Source organism: Suillus paluster (assembly GCF_016628075.1).
Source record: "Suillus paluster strain FC165 chromosome Unknown EDB91scaffold_20, whole genome shotgun sequence".
In the NCBI taxonomy this organism is placed as follows: domain Eukaryota; kingdom Fungi; phylum Basidiomycota; class Agaricomycetes; order Boletales; family Suillaceae; genus Suillus; species Suillus paluster.
In genome coordinates, this window is record NW_024537580.1 from 302,410 (window position 1) to 319,589 (window position 17,180).

The following is a 17,180-nucleotide window of genomic DNA, read 5'->3' on the forward strand; positions in this document are numbered from 1 at the left end:
ATCCCCGCCCGCTATTTTCCCAACATTTATAGCGCCACTGCTCAGATGCCAATCATGCCATCACCAGAGATCTTTAAGTTCGCCGACAATAAGGCCTGAGGCATAGTTCAAATGATATTCAAATTGCAGGAAAAACAACAGTATACGTCACTCTGCGCATCTTGTGCGCTGACAGTACGCATGCATACCTAGTCTGCCACACTTACGACCGTCTTCTCGCAAGTTTCTCGAGGAACTTGGGCGTCTGCGGGTCACGTGTCAATGCGGAAACAAATCGTTTTAGGAAGGTGTTGTAGTTGTAATTTGATACAGGCCGAGTCACGTGACATCGAGGACCTCCTCACCTTGTCTACACTTTCTGCTGCACTCTAGTCCTTGTATTTTCAATTACTTAGACCGTCGCCATGGTTGTATTTTTTTTTTACAACGGTCCACTTCTCCGCTGTAAGCGTCGCGAAAATGAAAACAAGACCAGTTGACTGAAATATCACTCCACCGAGTCATGACGTTCTCTGTTTCTTTTCCCAACCATGTACGGCCCATTCTCTCTGATTTCTCGCCTCATCTCTCCAGCATTCTCTTGCTCTTACTCTGGCAGCAAGTGAACGAATCAGTACAGGAACTTGGGGTGCGCGAGTCCACCAAGATTGGAGTGGTTTTCCAAGTTTGAATATGCTTTCTGACGACATATTGGTCGATCATATCTTCGACTATCTGATGGTGGAGGATATTCTATGCTTACGAATGGTACCATTTACTTTGCATCTGCTTGCTGCCACTAAGCTTCTTTTTACAGGTAAACAAACTGTTTTACAACCTCACGCATCATGGTATAATATGGAAGCGATTTCTGAAAAGGATCGGACCCAATGGACCTGCGTTACCGCCTTCTCTGCGATATTCACCTCATTTTTTGACCTCGTTTGAAGCTGAACGACTAGTCATCCGCGCCATTACAGTTCACAAGAACTGGATTCTGCCAAATCCGCTTGCCGTCTCTGTCCTTTCTGTGCAGGCACACAGGCATATACTATCAATGGTCGTACTTCCAGGAGGAAAATACCTTGTTGCTTCCGCATGCAATCTTGCCAAAACTCACTACAGCTTGGTTGTATATGTTCTTGATCACCGTATCTCCGGGATCGTTCCTCTGGCAGAAACACCCGTGAAAGGGAAAGCATATCACATATGTGCCAAGTACATGAACGTGGAAGGCACACCGAGCATACTTATCGGCTATATCCGCCGCAAGACGCTGAAAAGTCATAAAACTGCTAACAGGTGAGACCTGATTGTGTCGCGGAGTGTACCTTCCAATACTGACCGCCGACCAAGTATCGATCCCTCCACATATAATGCGTACTTTAACAACCCGAGGTGTCAAATCGATGCTCCTATGCCGTTGAAGTATGTCGCGACGTGTTTGCAAATTTCTCTGGACGCACTAGATGCGTTAGGAAACCCTGTTCTCGTGCCTGGTTCTCAGGAGTTCTTCGACTTCGCCGCAACACAACCCCCGCCATTTCGCCTTCTCGGTCACCTTCGCAGCGATTCGGAGCTTCGAAACGTGGACCTTGGTGAAGTCGATGGCGTTCCGAACATGGTTGTTGCCAAGATGCCCGAAACAATTGTGATGAAAGAACTGACTTCTGGTGGCCACATATCTGCTTTTAAATGCGCGCGTGAAGCCACGCTTTCACAACAGGTATAGTCCTTTTTCTTACCGCGAAGGCTGTTCTTAACTTCTCGAAGGAGCAACCTATCTGTAACCTCCGGCTATTACCTTTGCAGGGGCAGATTCTCGTCGTTCGTTCTACGAACCGTCCGCAGTTGGCACCAGCCAATCCCTCCCCCGGCGGTCCACCTATCATTCCTGATGTCATGTTCACCGTCGCCATGTTTCCTGCGCCTGAACCTGGGGATATAGAAGCTGGAGAGTTCAACCCGCTTTCACTTGCCTCCTTTTACGGGAAAGACATTGAAGACTTCCAAATAAGTGACCCACATGTGCCCAAGGACCATGGTGGCGACACTAATTTCTTGCCGCCTCCCATCAATATTTTCTACAGGAATGAAAGCGGGGGTCGTATATGTCACATGTCTATCTCGCCAACCCCACGAGAGAACGCTCCCGAGGCGTTTAAATCTACAGGGAAGCCGCATTACGCTATCGCGAATCTGAAGTCCAACATGACGCATCGCCTAACCTTCAAAAACAACGACTCCCGAACAACATGCAGAACATTCGTCATGCCAGGGTCTCTGCGCTCTTTATTCTACTCCATTCCTCGCGAAAATCGCTCGGACACTCTTTCGGTCCGCAATTTCTCCGGTCATCTTCTATCGAGACGAGGTGACGATGCATATAGCATTATGCGGCGCGAGACGCTGCAGAATGTCCTCCGAAACGTTCCCAAGCACCGCGAGAATATCTTGGGACAGTTTGACCTGCCTTCCCATATTCTGCGTCATATTCGCGATGGTGTGACGGCGATAGCCTGGGACGAGAGCACTGGACGTATCTTTTATTCCAAGCCACACGATACCATGTTGTTTGTGCTTGATATGGCACAAACCCCATTGGAAGGTGAGTTGAAGTGGCTATGCTCGATTGGCCATATACTCAAATTTATGTTGTAGCGAGGGATGGGCAGCGTTATCCCATCCCTCTGGAGGATGAACGCATGCTCGATCTGTGAATTATACTAGATGATAGCGTATGCTCTCTTGGAGACGTTTTGGGCACCCGTATGATAATAAAGGACCCGACGAACTAATTACTTGACCGATTGTATATTAGGATACCTTAGTCCGCGATGACTTCACTGTCGTTTGTCTCTGGTCATTGTAACATACAACATGGAATTGATACAGGCAGCTGAACGCAGCGATATAGAGATAAACGAGCGACCATGGTATGATGCGCGAATAAAACAGCGTATGCGATTGTAATTAAAATAGATGACTCAAACCTTCCACGAGGCAACTGCGAAAGCAAGAAAATGGGAACAAAGATCATTAAGGAAGATGCAGATAAACGCATCTTTACCATGGAATACAAGTCCAACGTGCGTCTGGCTCTGGACGAGCGAGGGACGGGGAGTGGGTGGGTCACCAGGCCTGGGCACTTATTCCTGCTCTTTCCCCTTATCTCGCTGCTTGTCCTTGCGGGTAAACGGGAATGCAGAGAAGCTCAGCTTCCGACTCGCCCGTTTCGCAACGCTAGCATTGGCGGAAGTACTAGATTGTAAAACCGCCCCTAGCCCTAGGCTGGTAGACGCATGCGCTGACTTTGGCCGTCCAGACAAGCCCGCGCCTTCCTCGTGTGATTTAATTTTCGCCTGTGTCTTGCCCTTGTCTGGACCAGGCGGTGTCATGGGGGAGGTACTATGCGTCCCATTGGGTGGATCATCCACCACTGCACCTGGCAATGGAGGAAGATTACGATCCCGAGATAGAGCTACAGATGAGCGTAAACCAAGCGAAGCACCTGCAGTCGTTGGCCGAGCTGGGGATTTAGGTGATGTCGGGGGCTCGAAGTCACGGGGTGATACTGTTGGCCGTCGGTGAGGTCGCGGTTGCTCAGATGAATGGCCTCGAGGATAAGCTGGAGGCGGGAGTGGGAATGGTGTCATCCGCGAGCTTTGTGGGGATGCAGGTATTGTTGGCAAGGGGCGAATGGTATGTGAATGATGGTCAGGAGGAGACGACGATGCTGAGGTGCTTGTGGTATGTGAAGAATATGATGTAGTGGCTGAGATGGAAGGCGAAGTATCTCGTCGACTACCCGGACTCTTTGATGATGAAGTAAAGCCGGAAGCAGACGCAGGGCGGCGCTTGACCATGAAGGGCGCTACAGGACGATCGAGAACCGCCGGCTCCGAAGGATGTCGAGAACCGTCATCCTTGGAGTGCTTCGACGTCAATCCGGTGGTGTGGAACCTCGTCGGTGACGCTCCCACATCCAAGACAACGTCAGGGGGTAATGTTGTCGCGATTTCCAAAGTTGGACGAGATTTCGCTCCCGATTTTAGACTTTTCCTTCGGAACCAATAAGTGCTCTTCTTCTCTGTTTCCTTTTCCTTGCCATTTGGACTAGCAGGGATGGGTGGTAGTGGATCTGGAGACTCGTGCTTGGGGAAGGGGGTAATGGATTTTGCAGCCATATCACGCTTGTCTGCACCGACCCTCAGTGAGGGGACATGTCTGAGTATGCCGTGACGAGCCGGTGATGACTGCTTTGACGACGAGCTAGGACCGACTGTTGCAGGATGGTGCAGGGGTGAGGGAGGAGTAGGATTCATAAACTCCGGCGGAATTTTACGCGGTGACTTCTCAGCAGGTGGAACAGGAATCGCCGTGGGTAAGGACGGTGGGGGCAGCAGAGGTTCAGTCTCACCGCTCGCTGCCGGCTCTGCAGACAACCCGGGCGGGAATGGTATAGGTTGTGAGACCGACACAGGAGAATCTGTAGGGAGTCGTTGATGTGGATGCTGCTCAGCAGCGTGTGGGGTTGGCGGACGCAGATCAAGGGCGACGAGGTCTAGATCCACAGCTTGGTAGTATAGCACATAGGCGGAACCGGCATTAGATTCGCCGAAGTACTTGGGTATGTCGGATTCTTTGATCGAGTCCACCGTTTCATCGTCAAATACGAGCCAGGTACCCATCGTCTTAATGATGCTGACATAATGACCATGGTTTGGCCCGCTATAGTTACCATAGAGGAAGGATGGAAGATAAGCGTTTCAGCAGTGATTACAGATAGCGAGCGTCGCATGCAACAAGGGACGTACCTTCCAATGTGAACTACTATGGCGAAGAGTTCATACAGTCGATCAGGGTTCTCAGCATCATCAATGGTGTTGAATAAGCGGAGCTCGAATGGAAAGGCAACGCGGTAAGCCAGCTTGATGTACTTTTGTACATCTTCTTGATATTTGAAACGCTTGAGATGTAGAGCGAGAACATTGGGTAGTCGCTTAATCTTCATCCTGACGTGGCCTTAGCATCGAATCTGGACAGGCAGATATTAAATACCTCTTTTCCGCTTCCTGGAGGTCGCAGCATCCGTCACAGAAAAACTTATTTCTCTGGCAGAGCATTTCACTGGCGCTGAATTGTCGAAGACATGCTGTGACGCTCGAGTTCTGTTCAATATCTATGGATAGATCCAAAAACGATTCATCACGTGAGGATACCTGGGTGCGATGAGTAAGCTCGGCGGTAAGAACAATGGACAACATACATTCTCGCATGTCAGACATCGAGTTTCGCTAGTCAGTATACCTTCGAATATCTGGTGTATGAATGTAGTTCCCGTTGACGGACTGCCCGAGCTCGACGTGCTTGCTGTCATAGCCAACGGTTGTGACACAGTGGATGATGATTTGACTGAATGAGCCGCTGAAAATAGAAAAAAAATGGGTACTAGAAACAACGAGTGTGCTGAAGTTTCCACATACAATCGTCGATAGGTATCTGCGGGTGCTTCTTTTCTTCTTCGATTTCCTCGACGATTCTGTTGAGGAGGTAATTTAAAAATTCGTGAGCATCCTGGTGCATGGTGTTTCTAAAGGCCTCATTTAATTCTTTGAGTTTATCTATGAATGCTCGTGGCGCAACGGTGCCTTTGTCAGCTGGGTTCTGGGAGATGTGAATGTACAGCGAGCGAAGTGCAGAAATTAACGTCCGTGGGGATGAGGGAATCGGGGGCGTTGGAGGGTTCACAACACCATTTGGTTGGGCAGCATCTTGTACAGACTTGCGCTCTGGTTGCTGTTGCTTCCGACGGGCAGCAACGGTTGGGGAAGCGGGGACGGCGGTGGGGACGGTAGGGGTGGGGGTGAACTGCGAGGACAGGGCTGCTTGGAGAGCGGCGGCGTACGGATCTGCATGCTGAATGACGAGATCTCGAAAGGGACTGCAAAAATACAAGGCTTGTAGCACAGAATTGGCGTAACTTTTGGGTCGTCAGCGAGCGGTCGGGGCAGTGTGGGAAACGAAGTGAGTGAATCGTACCAGGTGTTGCCGAACTGTAAGAATAATGGTGATGTTGAATATTACTAGGAGAAAGAGAGCAGCAATAAAACACACATTCTCTAGACCAAACTGCTTTCCGTCCGCACGAGGAAATATTGGCAACGGTTGCGGAACAGGATTGTCGCTGGTAGTAGTTTGTACTACAGGTTGACCAAAAGGGTTCCACTTCCCTATAGCCATAGTTCAGAGCTCGGGTAACGAGCTCTGTGGAGGAAGGTATGATGATGGCGGTTCCAACTCGGAATTGGAGGAAGATTACTACGACAAGGAAATCTCGTTATGAATAACATCAAACCGGTTACAGTGGCATGGGTTTCTGTCTACCTCAACTGTCGCCGCCGGCCCCCTTGGTCCGGTTCCCTAAAAAGGTAATTTTCTCGCGTGGCGGAGCAAGGCACTGTAGAGGCGCAGCTCACATGCAATGCACTGTAGATTACAACCAGCGCTCATTCAAATCCTCCAATCGTGTATGTCACGCACAAATTTCGTGTTATCTAGTGGTAATACAAGCGTGGCATGCCGACGGGGAACGAGACCTTACACCTTGCCTTCATTTCCATAAAAAGTAAATTTTACCCCTACTTCTTGCCCTGGTTCTCGTGCCCAATTCCGTGACATGTCCATGCTTCCGTGCCTTGCCGGGCTTTCTTCAATTTGCCTCCATGTAAATGGAATTAATCTTCTGCCTGAAACTCGTAGCACTGATCACAATAGCCACGACGAACCAGCCTACCATTGGCGTGACACAATTTCATTTCAGAGCTTCGTGCAGTTTGGCGCTGTCTTGCATGTTGTCCCCTAATCAGCTCCCATCTTGGAATGCTCCCACAATCTCACGCCTGCTCATCAGACCCTTTGATTTGACAACACTTTGAGTCGAATAGGTAAACACTCATGCAACATGCGGAGCTACGCTCACCGTGTCAATACTGCCAAGAGTATCCGTTAGATTGTGGCAGAAGTAATTGTCCATGACCGCAGGCATTTCATATCGCTCACCAAAATTCAAATAAATCCCCCTTTGGCGTTGGAGTCGATGAGTCTGCGCTACGTAGATACAGATAAATATGAAGCACGACAACACCTTCCAAGACAACTCAAGTCATACGAATCCTATCTTACGAACGTGGATCCAATCGCCGACCTTCACCACGCCATCTGCGGTGAGAATCCCATTGCACCCCATACATGATAGACTGGGCCGTGCAGGATCTAGGCCTCTTCGATGCTTCATCAATACCTTCAATGGCACCGCCTTGTCAAGCACACCAGTCTCAGGATGTACGTTGGGTAGCTGTGAAAGTCAACACATAAATGGTCAGCTCCTATCTTTAACAAGAAATCAGCCAGAAATTCGCACCATACAACGAGTACATTTAGAAACAAGGTGAATGATTGGCGATGCCTCGTCTACGCTCTCGCGATGAGAATCGACGGTGAACTCAGTGAGTATATCCTCGAAGAACGGTGCGCCGGCTCCTTGGACTACTATATTGGGGCGGAACCTGCAAGCGTACATTAGTTAAGCACGACAGGCAATCAATGATCCGAAATCGCACGAGCCCCTACGTTCGGACCGAATGAAGATGGGTTTACCTTTCTACCTGCAAAGTCTCATTGGACCACTTCTCTTCCACGCCTTGGACGCCCACCATTCCTCTGATCTGCTCCTGCACGGCCGCAACGCTTTCTTCAGAGAGCAGCATTATAGGATACCCATCCTGAAAATATGAGGGTGCAGCTAGGTTGGGAAACCGTTGAGTGGGCGGACAGATCCGCAGCCGAGGGCCCTTCATAGCCAGGTGAACTGGTAGCCCCATATATTGTGAAAGTATCTCCGAGGGTGACCTTCCTATGTTGGTCTCGCATACGTATCCTTCGACATCATCCTTACCCCACAATGATATATTATCGAGGCTAGAAAACAAATAGTTAAATACAAAAAACATCGGGCCGTATTGATACACAGCTTCACTCACTTCTGCCAATTCTGGACTGTTGCCTCAGTGGGGTTTAATGGTACGGAGAAAGGCTCACAGCCCGACTCCTTTGGGAAAGATACCTCGAGCCAGCCGCCCTCTTGGGATGGGGACTCCGGAATGATACGAGGGATTATAAGAACCATCTATGCAACATCGTTTCAGTTACTCTATTGGACCGCGGTGTTACTAGTGGCATAGAGCGTACCTTGTCCACATCTCGCGCAGTCACGACTGCATTATTATCTGCCCTTATTATACACCATCTCCGATCATTCTACTGCACAGTCAATGATGATTATCAGAAAAGCGTTCGATGCACTGACTTCTAATCCTTCGAGGGTATACTTTGCCTCTGAGACAGACGTGCCCTTACAGCTCTACAAAATCGACATTACCGACACAACGGGAACCAATGTCATCGCATACCTTGATGGGATGGATGAGGATCTTCGTTACACGTATATTTGTAGTATCAAAGTTCGAGTAATCCGGGGCACGGGAGTCGGCTTCTTCCTTGTCCGATCGACCACCTAATCCTCGAAGATAGTTCAGATATTAATTCGAACAACCAAGGGCACCAAGTTCACTTGGTCAGGCTAATGAAGTCTAGCTCCAATTGCCTTCCAAAAATGCACTAAAGCAACAAGGAATAGAACATACCTACTGATTTTGGACTCTGCCAGTGCGATAGAAGGAAAGAGGCAAGAGGCGCAAAGAGAAGTATGATCGGAATCCAAAAGGTCTGCAACGTGGCAAGTCCTGGCAAGCCCGGCATTTATTTGGTTGTTTATGGTCCTGGTCCTCGTGTCGTCGCCACGCTTCGTCACGCCTGCTAGCAAAACCCTGCAATTTTCGATTGGCAGGAAATTCGGGTATAAGTTGTGTATGTTAGGAGATGTGAAAATTGAAGGTGTAGTAAGACAGCCAAATGTGGCCAAAGTTCGTTGGTGGGATGGCGAAAAAAGCCTGAGTCGTCCAGCGCTCATAATAAAGGAGGAACAAGAGTCTTCCTTCTTCTATGGAAGCCTAACCTAGGCCGCCTGGATCATATCACTGTGATACGAGCACCGTATGATGGCGATAGCGGGAGATCTACTGCTAAGCCGCGGAGGGAAGGAGGAACGGGACGATCACACCATATGACATCATAACTGTAGGTCTGACTGCCACGTACGATAACGAAGTGCCACCGGACGACTCTATACCACGCATCACCAATGGTGCAGCGCCATTGACAACCTTCTGAATCTCATGGAGGTTTATAAATTGAAATTGAGGCCATATCTTCCTGAAATTTTTGCGGTAGTGAGCTGATGTGCTGGCTAACTTGTATATAGCCTGCAGCGGCATGCGAGAAATCATGTATTGAATCCCTTTCACCTCAGCCTGGGCCTGAAGTTTCAAGAATCAGAGTCGACGACAGAGCCGCATACATCCAACGCGATATTATGTTCTTAATGCTACAATCCAATGGACGTACAAACACATTCTTTGCATGAACTTCCCCTGCTCATCATCAATTGCACTATGCTGTTCTGAAAATGATGTGCACACCGCTGTCTGTGCTGATGATGTCGCTGAACTCTCCGACCTGCAGAGCAAACGCAGCATCTTCAAACGGCTTCTGCATCTGACCTTTCGAAAAGGGACCGAGGTTTCCCTTCTGGGAATGCGATGAACAGTCGGAATGTTGACTCGCCAGCTCTTCAAACTTTTCGCGCGAGTTACCAACTTGTGCCTGATATCCTCGGAGAATTTCAATAGCCTCTTCCTTAGAGCGCGTAATATTCGTCTAGGAGCATACAAAGTCAATACGTATCCCTTTCTGGAAAGGCACATGCATGCACACCTCCTTCCAACTCGACGGCCGCCGACTGTCCTTGTGCTTCACCAACAAATGACTCGCCGTGATTGTCCCAGCACCTCCGCTGCTGCCGCCACTCAAGTAGTTTGCGCCGGGAAGAGATTTGATCTCCTCATCCGATAACTCTGAGGGGGCGTCCCAGCTTGATTGCTTGGTGCTAGCGTTGAAGTAGTATGGGATGCCCTTGGAGTTGGACATCCGGATTTCCCAGCTAGACGACTGGTGGGGAACAAGGTGAGACAAAATCAATGTAGTTGAACGTGATGGCTTACCATCGCGAGAATTATCTAGTATGAGGAGGACGTAGTTTGCGTTATGCTCGTTGTTCGTTGCGACAATCGAACTACATAAGCACCCCATCGACCCCAATCGACATTACGTAACGCACTGTTTTGGGACAATCACATATAGGCTTCAAGGATTCAGGAAGTCTGGGAGAGTACTAGTATGTGAGTGGGGAGGCACGGTGGGAGTTGTAGGCTTGGTCTATCCCGGCTACAATTCTCGAATGACCGAAGAGCTAAAGAATGATTGTGAGCCTTTCCTTCACCCCTTTGTCAATGGCGCACGGGTTCAGGGAGGAGTCGGCGACCCTGCCAGAACGGTGAGTGCATTTAACTTGTTCAAATATATTAAATCCTCAGTCACGCACAGGTAATAGACTTGGCTATGTCCGAACTTTCTAGATGTCTACGCCGTCGGGAGGGCTGGTGGACTTTATTTAACTGTCCAGAAACCCGTGCCCAGTGGGCTGCGGAAGCTCTCGCCGAACCTACGGCTGTGCGCGTATCAAGTAACGACCTCAGAGTCTGGTTAACTCCTCGACAGGTCGGTAGACTCGCTTGAATTTTGCGAAGAAATGTAATCATGTAATCTCGTCTGGGGGGTAGGTTGAATATGTTCTGGAGGAGTTGCAGGGCTATGCAAAGCTCCGCGACGTCGAGGATAATTGGCAGGTCTTATTATTTGAATATCAATCGCATGCATTCTAACATGCCAACAGTCAGGTTTCTTGCTTTGAACGTATCTGGGAGTCTGAAGCAATTTTTGACGACTCGATGCGCGCAAGCCTCGATCGTCAACTCTCTCGTTTCCTGGAAACACTTCCAGACAAACTGGCATATCGCGAGGGAGACGAGCTAACTCGCCACATCATAGATCCTTACCTGTACCCTCTCATCTACGGTCGGACGCTCGCTTACGACCCAGCTAGGGAAGAATTTCTTCGCCCTGAGCCAGTACCCAGCGTTACAGACGTGACTACCACAGATTTCCTCTCGCAAGAGTTCGCATCTTTACCCTGCGACTTCCTTATCTCTGAGGGCGGCACAGCGAAGGCTCTCTCGTACATAAATAACCTCCACCCTTGCTATTACGCGCTCTATCGCCACTTCGAGGAGTTGATCTCCAAGTGCATTCCCATGTTCGAGCACGTCCTGACAGACTTAAAGGCGGACAATCCAATTAAAGAGCGAATCCAGGGACCATCTTCGTCGGCAGAGTGGGACGAGCCCGAGGCCCCAGATTTTTCGCGCGACTTCGCGGATTGGTCTGCGTACGAGAGCAAGAAGCGGCAGTGGATCATGCGCCGGTCAATGGAGCCTGATGTCCCCACCACTGGTTACCCGGGCGGGCTCGAAGAACGCCGGAATGCTGTACAACTCAGGGGGAAAACACTTCAGGTCATATTTGACGTGTACGAGATTTGCATCGTAAGGATTCCTTCTCGCAAGACTATGATTCCCTAAAATAGAGTTGATGTAGAAACCAGGCGGCCCTGCCTTTCAGGGCTTTCAATGGCGTGTAGAGGGCATGACGAACGAGAATATCGTTGCTTGTGTCCTTCATAATTCGTCAAGTGTATGACACCTCTCGCCTAGTCATCAAAAACGCTCAACCGTTTTTAGGACAACATCACGGGTAACTCGATCGAATTTCGCATGGCTGTTAAGACACCGCCTGGATTTCCCAACAAAGGCCACCAGGACATAACCCTCAAGACTTGGGGTATGCAGACAGGAGACCCCTGTCACCAGCACATTGGCTCCGTCCCAATTCGCCAGGGACTGTGCATCGCATTTCCTAATATTTATCAATATCGCTTCACACCATTCTCATTGGTCGATCCGTCAAAGGAGGGACATCAGCGCATCATCGGGCTGTACTTGGTTGATCCAAGCATCGCTCCGCTGGCGTCCACGCAGAGAGTCCCACCACAACAGAAAGCGTGGACGAGGTTAGGTGTAGAGAAGAGGACTCGCGGAATATTTCCTGTGGAACTCGTTGATAAAGTGCTCGATGAAGTGGACGGAGTTATGGATGTGGATGAAGCGGTGATATGTAGGGAAAGGATGGTGAAGGAACGAACCAGGCTCTCCGAGCTGAATGATGTTCAGCACTTCAAAATCCCATGCAACAGAAGGAGGTGATAATGTCTGCTAAGGGGGGCCGCATTCGTCTACATATCATTGTCAGGTAAGCTAGAGCCGCAGGTATCTTCTACATGTCCGAGATTAGAAGTGTGTAGATAGACTCTACTTCCACTAAATTACTGTTGGGTATATCCTTGAGGGTTCATCGTCTGCCAGTTCCATAAATCTCGGCACATAACCTCGAGAGGCTGCGGCGCCTTGAAGCCCAGCTCCCTTTCAGCTAGCGCAGGATCCGCAGTAAGATCAGGAACGTCGCCACGGCTAGGTTAAGAACTGGTGAACAAGGGATGATTGTTACAGGCGAGTAAGAAACTTGCCGTCTCCCAATGATCTCATATTTGAAATCGAATCCTGTAGCCTTGCGCATTGCCTCAACAATCTGGAGGACGCTCATACCCTTTCCTTTTCCGAGATTATATGCTTTGTAACGAGCATCGTCGGGGCAATTATCAAAGGTAGTGGATTCAGGCGCAAGAGCGTCAAGTGCGAGCAAGTGTCCGGAGGCTAAATCAAGTACGTGGAGGTAGTCTCGGACGCAGGTACCATCCCTACAATCACACATAAACCCTGAACAGCAGCCGGAGGCATTGAACAGACTCACGGAGTGGGGTAGTCATTTCCAAACACTTTCAGAGTAGCATCATTCACGCGGCCAATGGCCATATGCGCTAGCAAAGGCAAAAGATTCCCTGGGCGACCTCGGGGGTCCTCACCTATCAGCCCTGAGGGATGCGCGCCCGCAGGACTGTATACAAGTCAGTGTCGGTACATATCTATAACAGGAAGAAAACCCACTTGAAGTAGCGAAGCGAGATGGCACGCCATCTGTTCGGTTCAGCTGAAGGAGTGTTGGTGAGGTTTCAGGTACAGAAAGGGACGCTTACCGTGGCACAAATCATCGATAACCATCTCTGACATGACCTTCGTCTTGCCGTAAGGGCTGTCTGCTTTCAGACGTGTCGTTTCGGGAATTGGTATCACAGGGGGTGTCCCGTAGACGGTGGCCGACGATGAATAGACAATGCGAGTGCAATCAAAGTCAGACATAGTCTGAAGCAATGATACGGTAGCAGCAACGTTGTTCGTGTAGTATGTCAAGGGAATCTCAACAGACTCGCCGACTGCTTTGTACGCCTGAAAAAGATTATTCGGAACAGTCCAACCAAACCACATGAAGAAAATAAGTGCTGACTGCAATGTGAACGACACCCCATATTCCACCCTTTCCATAGCGTTCAAAGATGCCTTTTATTTGCTCCGGGCTGGTCAAGTTGCACTCAAATGCATCAATTTCTGCGCTCTCCTTGTCTGCCTCCGACGGGTTTTCGGGAAGTGCGTCTCGTGCAATTTGGGCCACACGAGTGAGCGACGCAGGGAATGAGTTGTGGTGGTTGTCGACGGAGATAACTTTGTATCTTCTTGTCTGCTGTAGAGCGTAGATTACATGCGAGCCTGGATAAATTTCGGTCAAAATGCGAGCTGAACAGGTCCTCCGAGGTAATTACCGATGTAGCCAGCTCCACCAGTCACCAGGACACGCTATAACGACAAAATATGAGCATCCAAAGTACGAGACATGCATTTGGGGTACGCACTCGCAAACCGGTGGATGTGGACATCGTCGAAAGTTGATGAAAGCAAAATTTACGAAATGTTGGGAACCGACTTGTGATTTCATCCCGAAGTCTGGCGGACACGCCATCACGAGGCTGCCTAGCAGTGTCTCGGCAAGCAACTGCGCTCTTCCGAGTACATCATGGGCTAAGTACGACATAGAAAAAAATAGTAGGTATTGAGAGAGCTCTTGGGGATCAATATATAGCACAATCGACCAGCGTGCTTCCTCCCAATTTGTACTACGAAGCTGAATTTCGAATTGTCTTCCGTACTACCGATCTTCCATCTTTACATCTCCTTCAGCATCCAGCGGAACTCCTGCAGACCCCGTGGCATCGCCTGCCCTGGCGGCTCTGCGGTCCTCGTTTCCTTGCGTGGACAGAGTAGGTACCATCTCCTCGGCCTTCTGCGTCTTTTGATTCTTATCCCGTTCCTTTTCCAATTCAATCTCGTTGGCAAGTAATACAACGTCTCCCGTACCGATCTTGCCGAAATGTTGTAGATATTGATCTCGTGCCGTGCGCAGTGCAAGCCATGACCAGCGTTGTCGGTTTTCTTCATATCGAGCTATCTGATCGTCAGTAAGAGAAGGAGCGGGCGATGGAACAGCAGCTGGGGATGCTTCTGGGGCAGATACAACTGGAGTTGGAGTTGGCGTGGGTGCTACTATTGTTGAGGATGGTGGTGCGAGAGTAGTGGGAGGACGAGCAGGACTTGATGTACCAATTTCTGCGAATGATTTCATTGGAGATGAACCAGGTTTTGGTGGAAGGGATGGATGCAAGGGCGAGCTGGCGGCACTGGGTGTTGATAACAAAGCAGAAAACAACGCTGGTGGTGGCTCTACTTTGGTCGGTTCAGCTGGAGGTAGTGCGGGAGCCGGCGTCTCCTGCGGTGCAGTGGACTCTTGCGAAGCGGCGGCAGCTGCTGCCTTGGCTCGCGCTTGAGCCAGGCGTTCGGCATTCTTCGTGAGCTGCTTTCTGCGCAATTCGATACGAGCATCTTCTTGCTTGACCTTCTTCACGAAATCCTTAACGTCACCCGGTCTGGCCGGTCAGTCAGCACGAGGTCGTCAAATAGAAAAATAGGTCTCAACTGGAAGGGATTCTGCAAGTCAGACAAATCCCTGTACCCCATCTCCCATATCTCAGTCAGCGAATCAGACCCCAGGTTCCACTTCCACGGTTCAGGATCCTCCTTTCTCTTCAAGCGAGCTTCCCTCGTCGCATCCTCCATCCCCACCTTTCTGCCACCCACTTCAGCTGACCATGGTTCCCTATCAAAAGGTGCGCAAAGGTCATTCTTCCACCTCACCCAGTTCTTTTCCCTGTCAAGAATGACATTGACAGTATCGGCGAATGTAGGACCGTTTGGAGCAGTAGATCGCAACTCCGCAGAGGCCTTTACGATGGTGTCATGGACCCACTGCGCATCCACAGGTTCAAGCGTAAAGTCCATTTGGAGAGATCTGTTCCTGGGTGTAGACCACACAGCTTTTGCAGCTTTGGTGAATGATAAGAGATGGTGAAGGAGGATGAGGAGTTGAAACAAGACTTGTCGACGAAAATGGGTATCTGCAATCTACAAAACCTCAGTAGTCTGCATGTTAAAAGGGCGGAGATATACCTCTAGGTTAAGAAGGTCGGGACTTGTCAAGAACTTTGCGAAGAAATATTCGCTATTATTACTTGCTTCACCCAACTCTGGTTCCCGTTTTCGTTTTAGGTTACTTGTACCGCTGGCGCCTCTATTGCCCATCATGGCGCGCTCCTTCGTGGTCGCCTCTTTGATGACGGGTAGCACCTTATCTACGGCATCCTTGAATTCTGTGAATGTATTGGAAATAGCAAATAATGGAGGTCGGGAGAAAGGTAGTTGCAGGGACCAGAATGTAGTGTAGAAACCTAGGAACGACGTGAGCTGCAGAACATGACGATAGAGTTCTGACCTACCGTCCTTGTCTTTGTTTTCTACAGATTCTTTCCTTCCCCCGTCCACCTCCATTTTTTGGCTGTCCTCAGGGCCCTTAGCGGAGTCTATTGTAACATCCTCGTCCCTTTTCTCCATGTCCTTGACACCTTCCCACATAGGCCCGTATTCTCCTCGCAAATTGACACCACTTCTTTCGCCCAGAGGGAAAACGCCGCTCAGGAAGGTCAATATACGACCACAAAATATCGTCGTAGAGCCCATTTTTGAAAGCCGACGCAAGAGATCATTGAGGGTGCGCAGTAGTATGAGCGCCTTGCCTTTCTGGGGAACCATTTCCTTGGTGAGTCGAGCAGCGCTTGACTCAATCCAAGAGAATATCTGCGAGCAAGACGTGATAGTCTGTGTTTCGAGAAGGTCCTGAAGGACAGTAAATGGAAAAGTTGCCTCGCATACGTCTGTTAGGAAGTGAGCACTTCGTATACAAACTACACTGAGAGACCACGGACCGTGTTCGGTGAATGTCAGTACCAAGTCGAGTCTGTCGCGAAGACCGTCATAGTACGAGGTGCTGTCGCATTTCAATGCGCTACCCTCATTTGCCTGTCGCAAGCATTGATCACGACTGGCTGAGTTCAAGAAAGCGAGCACGTACCGCCAAGGTGAACACCTCATTCTTGAGGAGAAACTCCCATTGACTTTTGACGTTGTCTGCAGAGGACTTGCCTTGGAACTTCCGGACCTCTTTTCCCACTAGTTCATGCAATACTTTCTGGTCGAACGGACGCTTGGGGAAGGATTTGAGCAGCGACTGAACACTGTGCACCTGTGAGCTCATCGAGGTTGGTACGAAAGCTGGTGCCGAGATGCCGCTCCTTATTAGTCTTATTCTGTCATGGCGCTGGTGATTGCAAAGATCATGTCTAACAACAACACTACCGACACTGAAACCAACGGTCCTTCAAACAGCAAACTAGACAGCAGTCTTGAAGCAGATATCGCTCATTTGAGCAATCTTGTGATAAACGGCTCATTGGACGGTAGTAATGAAACAGAAGACTTGATAGAAATTTTGGCGCGTCTGGAGAGTGCTGATGGTATGGCACAGGGCATTGAAGGGAGATTGGACGACATATTGGGAACCTTGGATGATCTTTTGACGTCCCTCGAGGCCGATGATGAGGCAAAAATCATGGAGAATGAGAAGACGATATCAGTAGAGGCAGAACGAGTCGCTGTGGCATCAGCGGAGAGCAATCCTAGTGGGCCTGCTCTCTCTCCCTAGCAAGGTAGTCTCTGCAGTGAGTGGTGAAG

General features: G+C 49.6%; 7 protein-coding genes across 7 annotated transcripts; 3 read left to right on the plus strand and 4 right to left on the minus strand.

Moving 5' to 3' along the window:
* Positions 1–336: 336 nt before the first annotated feature.
* On the plus strand, positions 337–2,846 carry EDB91DRAFT_1127657 (uncharacterized protein). The gene is made up of 6 exons (XM_041318500.1): positions 337–601; positions 654–747; positions 797–1,281; positions 1,336–1,705; positions 1,753–2,587; positions 2,641–2,846. The coding sequence occupies exons 1-6, from the start codon at positions 531–533 to the stop codon at positions 2,697–2,699; spliced, it is 1,914 nt and encodes a 637-aa protein (XP_041178151.1). The 5' UTR covers positions 337–530; the 3' UTR covers positions 2,700–2,846.
* EDB91DRAFT_1127659 (uncharacterized protein) lies at positions 2,847–6,337 on the minus strand. The gene is made up of 7 exons (XM_041318501.1): positions 6,097–6,337; positions 6,022–6,035; positions 5,466–5,962; positions 5,249–5,406; positions 5,041–5,201; positions 4,797–4,994; positions 2,847–4,710 (listed from the first exon to the last, which is right to left on the minus strand). The coding sequence occupies exons 1-7, from the start codon at positions 6,220–6,222 to the stop codon at positions 3,129–3,131; spliced, it is 2,736 nt and encodes a 911-aa protein (XP_041178152.1). The 5' UTR covers positions 6,223–6,337; the 3' UTR covers positions 2,847–3,128.
* A 762-nt stretch (positions 6,338–7,099) lies between these two features.
* EDB91DRAFT_294104 (uncharacterized protein) lies at positions 7,100–8,934 on the minus strand. The gene is made up of 8 exons (XM_041326745.1): positions 8,685–8,934; positions 8,451–8,560; positions 8,348–8,401; positions 8,230–8,298; positions 8,022–8,167; positions 7,639–7,959; positions 7,403–7,547; positions 7,100–7,336 (listed from the first exon to the last, which is right to left on the minus strand). The coding sequence occupies exons 1-8, from the start codon at positions 8,797–8,799 to the stop codon at positions 7,145–7,147; spliced, it is 1,152 nt and encodes a 383-aa protein (XP_041178153.1). The 5' UTR covers positions 8,800–8,934; the 3' UTR covers positions 7,100–7,144.
* Positions 8,935–9,549: 615 nt separating this feature from the next.
* On the minus strand, positions 9,550–10,163 carry EDB91DRAFT_1236872 (uncharacterized protein; the record flags this gene model as incomplete). The annotated part of the gene is made up of 3 exons (XM_041321514.1): positions 9,550–9,816; positions 9,874–10,107; positions 10,161–10,163. 3 exons carry the CDS (start codon positions 10,161–10,163, stop codon positions 9,550–9,552), a joined length of 504 nt encoding a protein of 167 aa, XP_041178154.1.
* Positions 10,107–12,429, plus strand: EDB91DRAFT_294197 (uncharacterized protein). Its single transcript, XM_041326746.1, has 7 exons — positions 10,107–10,122; positions 10,170–10,492; positions 10,543–10,716; positions 10,779–10,844; positions 10,896–11,600; positions 11,653–11,748; positions 11,796–12,429. Exons 2-7 carry the CDS (start codon positions 10,397–10,399, stop codon positions 12,315–12,317), a joined length of 1,659 nt encoding a protein of 552 aa, XP_041178155.1. The 5' UTR covers positions 10,107–10,122; positions 10,170–10,396; the 3' UTR covers positions 12,318–12,429.
* Positions 12,430–12,436: 7 nt separating this feature from the next.
* Positions 12,437–16,704, minus strand: EDB91DRAFT_1236874 (THO complex subunit 1 transcription elongation factor-domain-containing protein; the record flags this gene model as incomplete). The annotated part of the gene is made up of 15 exons (XM_041321515.1): positions 12,437–12,581; positions 12,638–12,868; positions 12,922–13,065; positions 13,116–13,158; positions 13,205–13,454; positions 13,513–13,772; positions 13,826–13,859; positions 14,329–14,603; positions 14,661–14,737; positions 14,768–14,983; positions 15,034–15,518; positions 15,564–15,841; positions 15,890–16,324; positions 16,376–16,469; positions 16,522–16,704. The coding sequence occupies 15 exons, from the start codon at positions 16,702–16,704 to the stop codon at positions 12,437–12,439; spliced, it is 3,150 nt and encodes a 1,049-aa protein (XP_041178156.1).
* Positions 16,705–16,761: 57 nt separating this feature from the next.
* EDB91DRAFT_1247527 (uncharacterized protein) lies at positions 16,762–17,151 on the plus strand (the record flags this gene model as incomplete). Its single annotated transcript, XM_041322823.1, has 1 exon — positions 16,762–17,151. One exon carries the CDS (start codon positions 16,762–16,764, stop codon positions 17,149–17,151), a length of 390 nt encoding a protein of 129 aa, XP_041178157.1.
* Between the last annotated feature and the right edge of the window lie 29 nt (positions 17,152–17,180).

Coding starts and splice junctions, on each gene's coding strand:
- EDB91DRAFT_294197 (XM_041326746.1), top strand. CDS start 10,397: ATGACCGAAGAGCTAAAGAATGATTGTGAGCCTTTCCTTCACCCCTTT. Junction 10,717..10,778: donor TCTGGTTAACTCCTCGACAG/GTCGGTAGACTC, acceptor TCTGGGGGGTAG/GTTGAATATGTTCTGGAGGA. Junction 11,601..11,652: donor ACGTGTACGAGATTTGCATC/GTAAGGATTCCT, acceptor GAGTTGATGTAG/AAACCAGGCGGCCCTGCCTT.
- EDB91DRAFT_1127659 (XM_041318501.1), bottom strand. CDS start 6,222: ATGGCTATAGGGAAGTGGAACCCTTTTGGTCAACCTGTAGTACAAACT. Junction 4,995..5,040: donor CTCCAGGAAGCGGAAAAGAG/GTATTTAATATC, acceptor AGGCCACGTCAG/GATGAAGATTAAGCGACTAC. Junction 4,711..4,796: donor ATAGTAGTTCACATTGGAAG/GTACGTCCCTTG, acceptor TGGTAACTATAG/CGGGCCAAACCATGGTCATT.
- EDB91DRAFT_294104 (XM_041326745.1), bottom strand. CDS start 8,799: ATGCCGGGCTTGCCAGGACTTGCCACGTTGCAGACCTTTTGGATTCCG. Junction 8,402..8,450: donor TCCTCATCCATCCCATCAAG/GTATGCGATGAC, acceptor TCGATTTTGTAG/AGCTGTAAGGGCACGTCTGT. Junction 8,168..8,229: donor CTGCGCGAGATGTGGACAAG/GTACGCTCTATG, acceptor GATGTTGCATAG/ATGGTTCTTATAATCCCTCG.
- EDB91DRAFT_1127657 (XM_041318500.1), top strand. CDS start 531: ATGTACGGCCCATTCTCTCTGATTTCTCGCCTCATCTCTCCAGCATTC. Junction 748..796: donor ATATTCTATGCTTACGAATG/GTACCATTTACT, acceptor TTCTTTTTACAG/GTAAACAAACTGTTTTACAA. Junction 1,282..1,335: donor AGTCATAAAACTGCTAACAG/GTGAGACCTGAT, acceptor CCGCCGACCAAG/TATCGATCCCTCCACATATA.